Source organism: Rhineura floridana, chromosome 8, assembly GCF_030035675.1.
Source record: "Rhineura floridana isolate rRhiFlo1 chromosome 8, rRhiFlo1.hap2, whole genome shotgun sequence".
Lineage (NCBI taxonomy): Eukaryota > Metazoa > Chordata > Lepidosauria > Squamata > Rhineuridae > Rhineura > Rhineura floridana.
In genome coordinates, this window is record NC_084487.1 from 9656895 (window position 1) to 9673509 (window position 16615).

The following is a 16615-nucleotide window of genomic DNA, read 5'->3' on the forward strand; positions in this document are numbered from 1 at the left end:
CTCTTGAATTGCAGCTGGGTTTTTTCTTCACCCCATAGGTTTAGGAGGTCAAGTATTTCGTCCCGTCACCATGAAACCACTTTCCCTTTCCTTTCTGCCATTGAATTGCTGCTAAGGGCGGCGCGACAGAGCGGGAATGCACTGCCTGCTGGGATGGCTGTCACGTGAGCAGCGGCAGCTAGCGCAAAACTCCCGCAATCTTCTGTGTCCCTGGCCTTGCTATCGGAATTTTTCAGGTATCATTTATTGCGGAATTTAGCACAAAACTTCCACTACATTCCACCAGAATTCCGGAGCTACCCGTTATGTCGTGTGAAAGCTCAAATTTTATGCGCAAATTAACAGGAAATAAATCGTCAGAATAATGGAATAAAGTGCAGTGTGAAAGCAGCCATTGTAGTACTCTTGGATTTTTCCCTAGAGAATAACATACATTAGGCAATTGCAAGTATTTAACAAAAGTTGACACTTAAAGGTTATCAGAATATCATAAATAGTCAGTAAGCATGGATGGCATTTTTAGGCTGCCCGGTGCCTTTGGCAGTTGAAAAATTGCAGTTGAGTTTCTTTTGACAGTCATAAGAAAACTACTTTTTAATAAAACAGCATAGGAATCTTAGAATATTTGCACACAAAAAAGTTACAGTGCTTTTGAAGCTCATGTTAATGTGGGAGAGGGAGCAGAAGAGAGCCAAATTTAAATAGAGTCAGTGGAGACTGGCAGCACCAATGTCAGTGGGGTAGTGAATCTGCACTGTGTTTTAGCCCAATCTTTCGAGGAGCTGTCCAAGGAGCTGAAGCTCCAGTGCTCTGTATAACTTCTTGCACCAACTTGATGTGACTAAAGCACAAATATGCTTAATTTAGCATTCTCTGAATCTACCTCTGAAAATAAACAGTTCCTGAAAAATCCATTAGGTTGGTTTCTGAAATGACTTTGAAGGAACAGCAGCAGGCCATCTGCAAAAAGGTAGCTCAATAAAATGCCCATAGCCAGGAGATGGCCAAAGAAATGTTGCAGATACATTTATCTCACTGATGCAAACAACAAGGGCATGTACAGGACTCTGGATTCCACCATGCAATGTATTTCCAAAAACAATCATTTTGCCACCATCTCAACGCTTTGGGCCTACTTGACTGGAGGCTTTTGGCTACATCTGGACAAGATTACGTGGCTTTGCCTATACTTGTTAATGAGCCATGGAACTTCTCCTAAGTATTTCTTCATGAGTTGTTGAAGAAATATAAATTTAAACTGTCTGGAAAGGAGATGGATCCATTACAATCCAGTTTATATCCTTTTAGTGAAGTGTAATGGATGGACTTGGACCAGGCCTGGGTTCAAATTCTGTCTCAGCCATGAAGCTTTTGTGTATGTGTGTGAGAGAGAAGCACCTTAAGCAAATGTTCCAGCCTAATTAATCTTGCAGGGTTGTTGTGAAAATGAATGGGATAAACTCTATGTATAGCACTTTGAGCTCCTTTGAGAAAAAACGGGATAGAGATACAAATGAAAATAGCAGGAATTGAATTCCCTTGGCTTTTTATTGTCACCTCCAGCCCTCTGGTGGAGAAAATGTATCTGCTTACTTATATAGGGTAGTTTCTTGATGCAAAGCGGTGTTTATTTTAACTCCATTAAAGATCTTTGTGTTGTAGGTATTGCACCACTTATTTTGTGCCTGCTTGCTGGTGTTTGTAGCCCCAATTGGCTGCAGTTTTGGTGCCTTTTTGTTTAAATTTGCCTGTTTTCTAATAACAAGTGACATCCCATCAGTGAAAGCAAAACCAGCTAATTCAGAGTAAAAGCATTGTCCTCATTCTGCATTGCCTTCATTTTCCCTGTGATGTTCTCATGTGAACAAATTTGATTCACTATGTGAGAACGACATTACTAGGGAGAAGGGAACTTAAAAGAAAATAGCACTAAAGCTGCAGCTTACTGAAATTTAACAAGGAGCTTTGCCTGAATGGGAGAATATGGCCTCCCAGAATGTATGTGAGAAGATGACAGACAGCCTCATTGTGTGATATCTCTCTGATTACCTCCGTATAATGACCCAAATGTTCCCCCAACACACCCCTTCTAGGCTTAGCCACTATATTAACAGGGGGAAAATTCAAAAGATGCAACCTTCTCCATAATGGATTCCTGGATAAAGTACACTTATTTCCCTAACGTTAAGTGGCTAAAGGAAAAATCTTTTACTTGAGTGTAAGCCCAACAGGAATAAACAGGGTTTGATTCCAACTTAATGGAATTATGATTAGACTATTAATGCGAGTTATACAATTTCTTTTGTTTGGGAAGATGTAATATGGTAGATAGAACTAGTCTCCCCAGAACCTGCCCTGCTCTTCTTTGCTCACCCCATTATTATTTCGTTGGAGCCACCTCCGTTTTGCCAACTGGATCCACCTCTGACCATTGTCTCGGGCACTTAAACCACTGTGGACAGTGGCTTTTGGCCACCATCTTTGTTTACAACAATGTCCTCTAGTTCCCTCTTGATGTACTAGGCAGATCTAGCCTTTTTCAGATAATACAATAGATCCATAAAAGGGATAAGGACTGAAATCAGTTCATCGGACAGAGATGCATACCTCTCAAAGAGAGGAAATAAGTCTTCCTTGTAGCATGTTTGCCATTTATGCAAGTTGTATGTCTACCTTTTCACTTGTCTGTGCATGGAATGGAAAGGACTGGGCCGCAACAACAGTTATCTTCTAAGTTGCCTGTCATTTTGTTACCAGGGAAGTATAGCTGATGACATGCATACATTATCAGTTGGAAATATCATTTTTATACAGATTGTTAAACAAACAATCCCCCTCCATCTGGGTTAGATTCCCCCCCTCCCACATGCACCTGCATACTCACCACATCCCTGCCCTTATGTTGCTCCATGCCTGGGTAAGACACCAGGCAAATCATATGCACACAGCAGTTGGGTGGGAGAGAGTATTCTACATGCTGGTTTTGAAGCAAGAATCTGTCATGATAATATAACCACACAAGTAGCTTTCCAGGAGCAACATGAGTTTGTCACACTAGGAGCTACTGTAAGGTATAATGACTGATCATACAGTGCATTATTTGTTAACTTTCCAGAGTTCAAACCAGTGCTGAGCCAAAATGAAGAAACATGTTTTGTAAACATTCCTACCACTACCATCACCACTGTCCTGCCATGAAACAAGCCCTACTATTTTCAGTGAATGTTTTGTACCTCTTTGCAAAAAAAAGGGTCAAACTGTTCCCAAGGCTGTGGGTATTGGGGACAAGAAGGATCCTCCCCTGGTCAAGTCCAGCAAGCTCAGCATCAGCTGGGGCTCCAACATCCCAGTGGGTCCATTCCTGACCACTGCAATGGGCACTTAAAAAAAATCCAAAAAGATTGCAGATGGTGGCTTGTGGACGCCACTGATGTTTCCAACAATATCCTGGAAATTTAGTTGTTCTGGAGCATTGTGGCTCTTTGTTGCAGGCTGCCACCAAGAAAGGTCTCCCAGGGCCGCCAGAAACGTTAGGGTCACCATTGTAGGAAATGGCTGACACAGCAGCACTTTGCTCAGAGCCTGCTCACCCTGGAGACAGTCCTAGAGCCGTATGTTGTTGGTTAGTTGGGACAGAGTGTGGACAACCATTTGGATGTATATCTGAATGCATATATTGAAATTAATGCAGCATGGATGGATGACATCCACAATGATATGTGCAGTTGGGTGCACATCCAAGTGTAGATGTTTGTCAATGAAATCTGCATTTGGATGTATATCTTGAGCACACCTACATCATCATTCTGTTCCAAATAGTCAATTATAAGAATGCACAACTAGAACTAGATTGAGGGAAACATCTTGCCACACAGATTTACTGTGCGCATTACATCTAGGGAATATACGAAACTATCTTATACTGAATCAGACCATTAGTCCATCTAGCTCAGTACTGAGTGTCTACAATCACTGTGTTCCCTCCCCAACCGGGAAATGGGAGGGCTTTGCCCATCTTCTGCCATGTTGTCACTTGTTCATCTCTGATTTGCTATATGGTGCTGTGCCTGGGGTCACGGAGTGAAAAATAAAGAAGCGCTAAAAACTGCATCAAAGCAGCATCAGAACAGGCATAAACAGTTGTGGAAGACCACTAAGGTAGAAGGGTTTGCAAGAGGCACTTTGAAAATCAAAACTCACTAAAATTCAGGACAGCACTAGGTTGAACCTCTTTCTTCTTTAACCCTAGAAGATTGGTGGCTTTTTGAAGCATTTAGTTTGTGGCCAACTATATTTCCTTACACTCTAAGCTAATCACAGTGCATGCAAACCATAGTGTCTCAGAAATCAAAGTGCATTTATCACTTTAAAAAAACTGGAAAAAAACTAAAAACATTTATTCCTCTTTATCCATCGTTTTGAGCACGGAATCTTCTCCTAAGATTTTGCAAAGTTCGTTGAGTCTCTGCTGCATTTTTGGCATTCCGGCAAGCTGGGATTCTAGTCTTTGTTTTTCCTCACTGAGGGTTAAGCGGATAGCAGTGTCCAACTGTTCAAAGCGCCAGCCTCTTTCCCCATCAAACTGTAGCAAGTGCGTGTGGTACTTCCTGCATGACAAGAAGAGAAACACAGGAATTTAGTGACAGGATTTGGAACTTTCACATGAATGCCGTGATGAGCGGGCAGACTCTCGGTAAGATGTCAGAAACAACAGGTTCCTTAAAGCCTGGCATCTGCAAGAATTACAACTTTTAAAAACAAATGGTACGTCCATGGAGGTAAATATTGCGGAGGCAATCAGCTGGCTTCATCCTCCTCTCCAATCCTCCCATATCACCTCTTCCCCCACCCCCAATGTGGAGAAATCAAATGATGTACAAATCAGTTGGTATACAAAAAGGGAGAGAATCAATGCTAAAGGCTTTTCTAATATATTGAGGCAAAATAGATATATCAGAAATGGGAGACCTTTTGGAGCATTTACTTCCACGTGATCATGACTGCATGAAGGGGAAGAGTGAAGCTGGCTCCACTGGCCACATTCCTAGCCATCCACATGTTGTGGGGGAAGGAACATCTTTGAAGGAATGCCTTGTGCTGTAAAAGGGAGTCTGCTGTAAGGCTCTCCCTGTCATTGGGAACCCCACGCATTACAATCATGAGGTGAATGTTCGAAAAAGGCGATTGACTTAACAATACCTGGTGGAACCTATGCCCATTACCTGGCTGCAAAAAAAGGTGGCGCTGCTTAAGAACTCACCAAAGAGATGGTCTGTGCGTTATTGAAAGCAGGGATATGCCAGCTCCCTTTGCAGCTTGGAATATCTTTCCTTCAACGTCAATGCTGACAGCACTCGTGCATTCATCCAGCAATGCATATTTGGGCCTTGTAACGTAGGAAAACAAATGGTTATTCATTTACTTTTTGGAGCAACAAGTGGTATGATTTAGGGAAGCCTAACAAGGATGCTCATTTTCATGCATAATGTATTGCATTCATATGTGACTTGGTTCCTCCACATGTGCACTCAAGTGTTGGCTTCAAAATGATGCACTTTATAGGCTTTTATGAGGTAGGTTGCCCCAGATAGCTTTCCAAGCTAAACAAAAAGTCATATTATATACCATTATGTTAGATGTTTAAGAACATTCAAGCTGTGAATATCCATGAGAACATTTAGCCATTTGAAGTTGAAATAGACTTAATTGTTATGAAATGCAAATGTGATTGTTTCCTCTCATGACCACCATGAGCAAAGCAAATGGGCATCCTTCAAAATGGTTGCAACTATCTTCTTCCAGAAAGGTGAAATTAATCTTCCAAAATGCCACCATAGTGACTATATGAAGTATGGAGAGAGAGAGACTCTTTTTAGGTATTTTTCCTGATGTCTTGGGTGACACAGGGAGCAGTTGGTGCAGTGTTTATCCAAATGTTGTCCCTCATTAGGGCGCTACTTCTGTGTTTTTTTCTGGGAATGTTAGTACCTCAGCTAAGCACTATTTTCCTCACAGTATGTTTGGTGGTATTTGTATGGACTGTCCCTTAACATCAAAGCAAGCTGGGCTACCTGCCACAAGTACATTTACTTGAACACAGCTTCTGTCCATGTACCGCTTGATAAGACAAGTTGCTGGACCTACTCTTAAGTAATTTTAAAAAAAATTGTTTTTCACCCCAGAATGACTAGATCCTTCTTTGTACATACATACTTTAAATGCACAAAAAGCAACACAGGAACAACTAAGGGGGTCTGGTGCAGACATACAGCACATGGACAATGCCTACTTTACTGAGTTTCTAGCATGCTTTTTATATTCTTATCCACATTTCTGTGACTTGCTGGGTCAGTGCCGTAACTAGCTTTTCATGTGCCCTGTGCAAGGTTTTATTTTTGGGCCCTTTAATTTATTGGGGGGGGGGGAATAGCTAAATTCAAATAGATGATTCGCCACCTTAACCTTAAAATATACGAACGTATTTTTGAGATTTTTATTATTTAATAAAGCTTACCTACCTGTTTCCGCAATAACACATAAACGCAAAAACAAAGTAATTCGTTCGTTATCAAATCACAAGTCGAAGTCAGACTAGTTAACAAACAGCGTCAACAACATTTTCAGCTGTGGTCGTTGGGTGAAAAGTGGCATAAACCACGACATAAACATAAACATTCGCTCCCATCGCGTGCGTCGATCAGTCCTGCGATTCAGTCATTCAGATGTTGGTGAGCAGAGGGCGTCGAGGGCGTCCAGGGACTGAGCGACGCAATGACCAATCGCCAATCCGCTAAATAACACAATGGGCTGCCTGGGCTCACTCGACGCACTCGGTTCACTGACATCTGAACCACACAGCAGAGCACGGTGGCAAAATTTAAAATTTGAAAATATTATTATATTTGACAATTTTTTTTGTCAGTTCCATTTCAGGGCCCCCTTCATCCTGGGCCCTGGGCCTGTGCACCTGTTGCACCTGCCTAGTTACGGCACTGTGCTGGGTGATAACAGATCTTCCTTTATAGACATTCACACACATGGTTTATGAGGCTCTCAGCCAAGGTGGACAATCATTCAAATTTACCGAGGACAGTCCTTTATTTGATAGAGTCTTTGAGCGGCTGTCTGCTATATGCCCAATATAATGACAAATAACCATTAGAAAAGAAATCAGGAACTTTAAAGATGCCCATCAATAGTTAACACCTGGACAGCTGATTGAACATGCACATGGGTCATCTGGTCAAACTCTTTCCCCTATGGTAAGTTGTACTATATTTTTTAAATTATAATAATTATTCCTAAATTAGCACCTACACATATAAATTAGCATACACAAATTTTATGCAAAACTGTATCTTTTTTGGGGGTCCTCTTTTTGGGCAATGCATTTTCTTTTGTTTGGCAACACCAACTGGTCACTGTATACCTTCTCCTCCCCATATTTCTCAGTAATCCCTGCTGTTCAGTGTGTTAATCCAGCTGTCAGCCCATTGGGCTTCATGCCTACCACCCTCCCAACTGGATCCCATGCCAGCTGACTGCTGACTCTTCCTCATCCCCTGTAGCTTCATGCACCTTATTCTGCCTTTAACTCCCTGAGTGGTACCAATACTTTCTAACTATGTCCATCCTATCCATGCTTGAAAAACAAAAAGGGTCAGACTTGCTTATGATAAAACATCCGAGCCATGCCCATCCTCTGCTTTTCTCCTCCGGACAGGACATCTTTCCAGTCTGTAACAGCATCCCACCCTTCAAAGAGACATCAGAGAAGAAAATGTGTTATTCTGTCTCTCTTGCTTTTTCAAATCTTTCTTTTTTTAAAATCTTTTCTCCATTTTGCCTTTATAAGGTCAGCTTAGAGTGCAATCCTAACATGCCTGCTCAGAAGTAAGTCCTGTTGAGTTCAATCGGGCTTACTTGCAGGTAACGAGATAGGATTGCAGCCTTAAATAACCAATGTGCATTTTTGTATCAAACTATATCAGAACTGTATTTCTGGTATTTTTATAATTTTTGGGGTTTTTAAAAAATTGTTATAACAAATATATTTTAAAATGAGTAATACGAAGGGTTAGCACTATGCAGCAATAGTGATATAAAATGATATCATATTCCAGTCTTCAAAGGAAGTGTCATTATTTAGGCACTAACCATACAGAAAAGGGAGGTATCAGCACACATAGGGAAACCCCAAGGTTTGCAAAAGTACAAAAAATGGGGGGTGAAGAACCCACTAAGGGGAAGGGAACCCCAAACCAGTCTGATGAGGACGGATCACGGTCAGTAGCTCTGGAATGCTAACAGAGATAGGAGAATGGAGAATCCAGACTCCTAAACAGGGACTACTCTGCAGGGCAACATTTTGTTCCAGGTCCCGCTTGCACAGCTAATATGACATGTTTCAGACAAATGCCCAGCAATAGAATGCAAAGTAACATAGGATACAACTTTATACCCTGAATTATTTCATATATATAAATGTATTTCTCTCTCTCACACAGCCATATTATTTCACATTTTCTCTTTACTGAGACCCTGTAACATATAGGGCAGAGATGGGAAGACTTCAGGTTTATAGGCCCTAACTGGTTTACTCAAACCTCTGCAAAAAAGACAGCCGCTAGGACAGCACAATTTGCAGGCAAACAAGGGAGTGGGGGGAGAATTCTAGATGCTAGAAATGTAGTTTATTATAAGCCCAATACAGTTTTGAAAATTCCTTCTTCATGACTGTATTTTTAGAAACAAATTTATTATTATTATTATTATTATTATTATTTCTATCCTGCCTTTTGGCCAAAAAGCCCTCAAGGCGGCTTACAAAAAATAAACACAAATATAGAAATACATATCAATAAAAACAGTACAATTTACAAAACTTAAATAACAAGGTAATAACATTATTAAAAAGCAACAATAACAACTTTCAATGAAAATACAATAACAAATCACACTTTCCTAACACTGTCCTAACAAATTCCTAACAATTAGACAATGTCTACTAGTTCTTACATAGATACGTTGACATCAAAACAGAATACCACGGAGGTGTCCTGCTGGTCCTGCATCTGCCAGTCCTAATACAGGAAAAGGAGCAGCAGTAGTCCAGCTTTTTGCCAACATAGACAATATCTGTGGCAAGCAGTACTTCAACTTGATCACGGGGATGAAGCGGTCCACGCTCTGGCTCTCGTAGGTCGTTGCAAAGGTGGAAACGACGGGCTTGGAAAGGAAGGAGAGGAAAGAAGTAGAAGCCTGCTCGGCGGGGGTGGGTCTGCCCGCAGAAGAGGTGGAAACGACGGGCTCTGAGAGGAAAGGAGAGGAAAGGGATGGAGGCCTGCTCGGCGTAGATGGATCCGCCCATGGGGGAGGCCCCGGCGCCAGAGCTCATATCATTGGAGAGTTGGTATGGGTCTGCCATCATGGCTGGGTTGGACAACAAGAGGCCCAGTGGAGAGGGCGGCAGCAAAAAAAAGACACGGTGGTGAAGACGGGCAGGCTGCGCTTGGTGGCTCTGGGGCTTGCAAAGGTGAAGGTGGCACAGCTGCCCCTCCACCAAACTGGATATCAAAAATCCCAGCAGGGAGGGCAGCAGCAAGGAAGACGCAGTGGTGCAGATGAGCAGGCAGTGTTTGATAGCTCTGGAGTTTTAGAAAATACAGGTGGTACAACTGCACCTCTGCTGGTAACTCTGCCGGTAACTCTGTTCAGCACAGGTCCTGAGTGGCGAAGGTGTTCAAAATAAAGCACCAACAGCTTGCCCGCTGCTCTCTCTCCGCTGTCTTCTTGCAACCTCACAGGAACCCATGCAAGATGGGCTTGTATGGGGCTGACCATCATTTCTTGCCACAAACATCTGTCAATGTTCTTCCGGTAGACGAGAATGTTATTGAACCTAAGGGCACTTTTAATTTTGTTAGAGCAACTTCTTGGCAAATAAGTTCTTGTGTCAATATCTGATTTTAATCTGCACACCGGTCTCCTTCTGACATTTTATTATTTTATTTATTTATTTATTATTTGATTTATATCCAGCCCTTTCTCCCACCAGGAGCCCAAAGCACACTGCTGTAACTCCTGCTACTGGACAGAAGTTATATGACTATACCTTGGATAACAAAGCTTTTTCTTAAAATACGCCCTTGAGGAAGGAATTTTCCAAAACACACTGGGCCTACAGTCATTTCTGTTGCTAGCCCCAGGAGTTCTTTCCCGTTTTTGTTTTTGCCTTCCAACTCTTGCAGACACAGGTAAAAAGTAGTGGCTTGGGGGCAAACGACCTACTTCACCCCTTGAGCCATGCACTGGAACAACTTGCATCTCCAGCAGGAGCGGGGAACCTTTTTCAGCACATTCCCTCAAGGGCACCCCTTCGGGGGCTGCATGCCACTGATAGGCGGTGCCATTGGCAAAAGTGGGTAGAGCACTGAACGTGACTCTTAACCTTTGTACAATAGGCCACACAATAATCAGACATACAGCACATCTACTTCTCCATTCAGGTATCATCAAGAGCTCAAAGACACATCCTAGCCAGGCAAAAGCATTTGAGGACAATGTGGAGCAGGACCAGTGAGGGGGGTATGGTTTGGGAATGGATGTAGCCTGGTGAGAGTCAGGAGGGCCAGATAGAGAGGTCCAGAAGCCACATTTGGCCCCCAGACCAGAGGGTTCCCATCCCTGGTGTACAAGTACAAATCTACATCTGAGTTATGACAGAAAAGATTCTGGCATTATTTTCAGCAACAGAGCCACGCTTTCCTTGCACGCACAAAGCCAGTCCTGGTTTCCTCTCCTGCTTCTTTCTAGTAGCCTGGTGTCATGACTCCAGAGTCCAGCAGCAGTCAAGACCAGAAGCTGCAGACTTTCCAGTTAAGGAGCCAGGCCAGTTGCAGGGCTCTAGGCCTGCTGCTTGGGATCAGGAAATAACTGAGGCTGAGGAATATGAGCCCCCAGAAGAACCTCCTGTATCTTTAGGGCCAGAGCCTTGACGATCACGGGCACCTTGCCTGGAGCCTGAGGAACCAAATGTCTCCTCCAGGACGTCACCAGTCCAGCATCGCACTAGGCTAGGGAACAAAGGAGGAGTGCCTATATTCAGATCAGAGGATTGGCCGTTTAAGAATCTAAGGTTAGTCACAAGGGGAAAGAGCCTGAGGGGAGGTAGTCTGAGAGCAGGAGCTTAAAAAAGGCTCAGTCTGCTCTCCATTGGAGCAAGTTGCTTACTTGGAGCTTTCTGTGGTCCTGCACCTTCTGCCCTGCCATCTTCTCTGTGGGATGTGGCAACAGACCAGAACATGACACATAATTCAGAAAAAACAACTTCTTGTTTTTGTTAAATAATTGTAAAATTAGAAACCCTTCCAGACTGAAGGCAAATCAGCCTGAATTCTACCAAGAGATCCCTATCTACCTTCCACCTTCTCTCGGTGTGGAGGATGTGTCAGACATGTTTTTGACTGGCCCTTCATTTGCCAGACTTTGAATAGGAGACCTATAAGAGTTACCTCCTTCTCTTTGAACTATGTGATTCAAGTGAACTATCTGCAGTATACGCTCAAGATCCTGGTCTTGGTATCCCTTTTCATGCATGTCATCCACAGAGTCAGGATAGATGACTTGATCCCGCAGTGTTCCAATGGACATGTAAGGCCTGTAAAACAGCAGAAAGAAAATTAGCCATATCATGTGGCGTCACATCCCAACCCTGCTATTTAGGGTTCTTTGAACAGTGTATAATACTTTAAATGCTGTGTTTCTAAATACTGTAATTATTTGAGGATGACTGTTTTCTTAAACGTACTCTAGGGAACAATGCATTGTTTACAGAATAACTGATTAGACTGTAGCAACATGGATAACTCTGGCTCAAGAATAGTGTACCTGATAAAGATGAATACGTTATTTCTTGCACAAAGTTCACCTTGCCTGAGTGCATAAAACAGTATATTAAATTAGGAATGGTATTTTTCTTTTCAATCTCTAGTAGATACACAGTGGAACTCTCATTTGCTGAACATCAGTTATTCAAAAGTTATGATTTTTTCCAAATTCACATTGCCCACACCCCCATTTTCCCAGAAGACTGATCATTGGTACATATTTACCAAGAGTTCACAAGGCTTGAGCAGGAAACCTTCAGCTCTGTGTTGCCCTCTATGGAAAGTCACCAGACTAAAGTTGCAAGCATCTTTCTGGGCAGTATTTGTTCTTAGGTGCTAGACTGGTCCTGCCCACCCAGGCTGACCACTGGATCCTCCTAAACAGGAAGGGCTATGAAAGGCTTCCTGTTTGGGCTAGGACTTTGCCTTGGCAACAACAGCCTACCTGGCTCTGGTCAGGGTACGGTCTGAAGGCACATGAGGCCACCACCTTGCTGAATATAAGCAGGATTGGGTCTAGTCAGTGTCTGGATAGGAGGCCCACTGGGAACGTGTATGCTGCCTTGGGCTCCTTGGTGAAAGAAAGGTAGGGTATAAATGTAATAAAAGAAAAATAAAAGTATATCCTGGGATTACTATTTAGCTTTCTTTCCTGGCTTTGTTCCTCAGCATTGATTTCTGAGTTCTCAGCCCTGACCTCTGTGCACAAGTTCTGGTTTCCAGCTTCACTGATAGGTGCCCACGGCTCAGTCCTGTCAATGTTGGATGTCCTCTTTCACATTCAGATAATGAAAGAGACTGAAAAATGGATAGTCTACCTGACCCTAAAACTTTCTATGCCAGAAGTAGGTTTTTCACATGGGATACACTAACCACCCTACTCTCACATCATAATTCAGGGAATCTGCTACAAATGTTTAGGAGTACATGAGCACTAGATGATTCTATGATTCACTATCTTCATTCATTCTCTGCTTATGGAGCATAGCTGGATGCCTACAAAGAAATACCTTTGTTTATGGGTTTATGGGTGCTGACTATATCCTTTTCTCCACTACAAAAACAATTGCCAGGACAGTTTGCCAAGCAAGATTCTCCTAAATTAACACAGGGGCAGCCTAGCTTGTGGTTATATTTTTGAATGAAAGGGGTAATTGGTTTTGTGCTGATATCTGAGAGGTTGAGGTTTAATCTTGTAAGAATTTGATTTAGAGTTCCCAATATTTGTTTGTTTCTATTTGAAAAATTACTCTCCTTATATCGAAATACATTTTCACTGGATCAGATGCAATACTTACATGAATGGATGAACATGTCCAACATTAAACATAAGATCAAGGCATGTATTTTAGATTATCAAAGACATATCAGGATAGGGCCAAAGCACCAGTGAATACTTGCTTGGCTTTACATGAGTGCTACACAGAAGTGAGAGAGCAAATATCATAAGCCATTTGGACTGATTTATGTGTATGAATCCCCCAGATCTCTGTTTTATTCACTTTTATATTCTTGCACATTGTTTTACGTGGTTTTATTAGTTTTAGGTTGTGTTTTAATAGATACTGTTTTTATATTGTGCGTAGTGTATACCACTTAGAAATTTTTAAAATATTGAGCACTTTAGAAATACTTTTAATTAAATAAATAATGAAATATACTATCAAGATAAAGGTACAGCTGTTGGACAGGGATTCAAAAAAATTAAGGATGTGGTAAGAAAGAGTAAGATAGAATGGAGATCTGCTGTGGCTTAGAAGATGTCTTCATTTGCGCTGGGCATTTAAAAAGAAAATTGTATTCATTGAATACTGATACTCCATGTTCTAAAAATACTTCCTTCTCTGTGTTATGTGGACACGTTACGTTTGTCACATGTGACATAGCAAGTGACATTGACAACTCACTGTGGAAATTAGAGGCAGCATGTGGAATGCAAAATCTTATAATTTCAGTTGTTCAGCTTAGTTTAGTTGCGCTACAGTACTGGTTACAATGCCCAGTGACTGTCTATTAATGCGATGTTAATGATGTCAACATGTCCTTTAAGAAATGCTAATGCTTGCTTACATTGAACAGTAGAAAATAGGTTTTCCCATATCAGAAGGGTAATAGTACCACAATTTATTACTGATAATCTTACACTGAAAACATCAGTTCTCACCCACCCATGAAGGTGTATGTGCGAGACCCGAGGAGTAATCAGATGCACAACAGCAGTTTTGCTTTATTTCTTTTTTGCCACAGCAATTGTTGAAGAAACAAGCCTATTTCACCGCAGTGGGAAAGGCTGCAGTACAAACAGAAAGTTAACCTCTGACTGTGGAGGATATCCTCTCCAGTTCCCACATGTAGTGAGCTCCTGGTGAATTCACAGTTCCTCATGTACCATGTGGAGGAAGAGGGGGAGGAGAGGGCCAAGACATGTGGAGTTCAGTGTGGCGTGCTCCTGCCACTGCACCCTGCCAAACTCTTCACACCTTGGCCTTTGCGGTCAGCAACAATGACCTGCTGTGTTCTTTGGAAGAGCAACAGAGCCCCACCTCACCACCTCCTAGGCAGCTGCTACTGACAGTATGCAGTTTTGCTTGGACATTATTTCAAGAATGAATGGGCCTTCAACATGCATAACAGTGTGTACTTTATTTTGCCATTGTAAAGTCCTAGCTTTTTGAAACACCTAGCAAGTTATTTGAGTCCACTGTCTGCTTATACTTTTCTCCTTATTAGAATCTCTATAGCAATTATGAATGTCTACAGCAGCGTGAACTGAATCTAACTGAACAGGACAACAGACAGTGTGGCCTGGTAAAGTGCCACCCTTGAACCTGGAAAATGTGGGTTTCAAGCTGAATTCACCTATGGACTCACTAGTTTAACGAGATCCTTTTTAAAAGTGGCATTCCTTACCTTCTTATCAGCATGGCCAATAGTCAGGAATGATGGGAATTGTAGTTCAGCCACAACTGAGGACCCAAAGGCTGGGAAAGGCTGAACTAGAAATAATTATGGCCAGTCATGATGATATAATTGTGGATTATAAAGCACTTTGCATTTTAAAAGTGCTATATAAATTATGTATAAATAGGAGACTGGATTTGAAAAGTGTTTTTAAAACACTGACTCAGAACTGGGACAAACAACTGGGCAATGTCAGCTACTGTTGGTGGCCATTTCAAAAGGCCTCTGTATTGATTTAATTCTGCTGCTTCTGCAGGACACTCCCACAGAATTTAGGAATAAGGTCAATATGGGGATTGGGCTAATATAAGAGCCTTTCAAAAACTCTGTCTCACAGCTGTAAAATAATGTTTCAGTTAACATTTACTGGAATCCATGATGCTTATTGGATAAATAATGATCACAGCATTAGAACACAACAGAAGGCTTTTACAGAATAGGAAACAGCACTAAGGGCATATCTACACCACAGACCTCAGTGTAAATAGTTATTCCTAGGGTTGCCATATTCCAGTTCCACAAATCTGGGCAGGCCAATTTGCATATTATGTAAATTATTTGAATATTATGCAAATTGTTTGCATATTATTTGCATATTGATATTTGGATTGTCCAGTTGTTGTTTTTCCCCCCAACACTTTGGAACGTTTATTTGTTTATTTATTTAGAGGATTTATATCCTGCCCTCAGGGCAGCTTACAAAAACAATAAAAATACACAATCAATATAAAACATAATAAAACACAAAATAGAAACAAACCTAAAATGAGTCAGAGCAGCAGTATAAAAAATCCAGCATAAAATAGTTGGAACATATGCCCCTAAACCACACTGACGTTTTGTCCGTCAAACTTTATATTTTCTGAACACTCCTGTCAGAACATCCAGGCACAGTAATATACAGAGCATGCTTAGCTAGATTATAAAACTGTCTAGTTTAACCTTCTTGACTAGTTCCTTCATCACCTTTCTGTTTTTTGCTGTGCCAGTCATACTTGGTTGAGGATGACACACCATGTAGTATTGCTGGCATTTTAATTACATAATCATAAAAGTCACAACAACTGAAGTTACCAAAGTTGTACTGCAAAAGAAGTATAGGTCGTACTGTGTGTACCTGCAACCTATTTCGTTCATCTGTCCATTGAGCATTCATAAGTGAAAAAATCCTTTCAACATTAGCATTAGTACTGGGGATAGCAAAATAATACTGAGCTATTTTTAGAAATTCACTGGATTGTTCTGAACTAACACATGAGGTGAAAAACTTCACTCATTTTTCATGTGCCATTAATTGGTTTCCATTCTCAAGACTGATTTCTAAGTAACCTCTCAAACAACATACTGGTTAATTAAAATAGTATCATCAATTGCTACATTAGTTCTCTGAGATATAAATTCACAGGTTTTCTGTATATCTTCCCAATTTGGAATTGTGCTCAGAGTCATCCACGAAAAATGTTCTGTTATATTATGAAAGCAGGCAGTCCATGTGTCCAAGTAATTACTACAGTTTTCATAGAACTGGTTTACTTCTGTCTTAAACTCGTGTACCTCAGATTCATCAGAGTTTCTTAAAATTTGTTTTACCTTAAGGCTCAGAAAAGAAGTATTCTTTCTCTCTTGCAGATAATCTCTAATTTCTTTTAGAACAGTGGCTACTTCAACAACTGAATTTTTTTCTTTCTCAATCCTCAGTATGCCTTTCTGGAATAGACTCATTTGAGAATGCATAAACCATAAGTATGTTTCACCCAATGGATGCT

At 41.4% G+C, this 16615-nt stretch overlaps 1 protein-coding gene across 4 annotated transcripts in view; it reads right to left on the reverse strand.

Moving 5' to 3' along the window:
• Positions 1–610: 610 nt before the first annotated feature.
• The window catches only part of LOC133390161 (ATP-binding cassette sub-family D member 2-like), a 47703-nt gene continuing 31698 nt past the window's right edge, over positions 611–16615 (reverse strand). For all 4 annotated transcript variants that reach the window (XM_061638156.1, XM_061638159.1, XM_061638158.1 and 1 more), the window contains 4 exons: positions 11514–11659; positions 7671–7755; positions 5261–5386; positions 611–4607 (listed from right to left, as the gene is read on the reverse strand). In XM_061638156.1, the coding sequence (XP_061494140.1) occupies positions 4397–4607; positions 5261–5386; positions 7671–7755; positions 11514–11659 (568 nt within the window). In that variant the 3' untranslated portion in view covers positions 611–4396. The remainder of the gene's footprint in view (positions 4608–5260; positions 5387–7670; positions 7756–11513; positions 11660–16615) is intronic.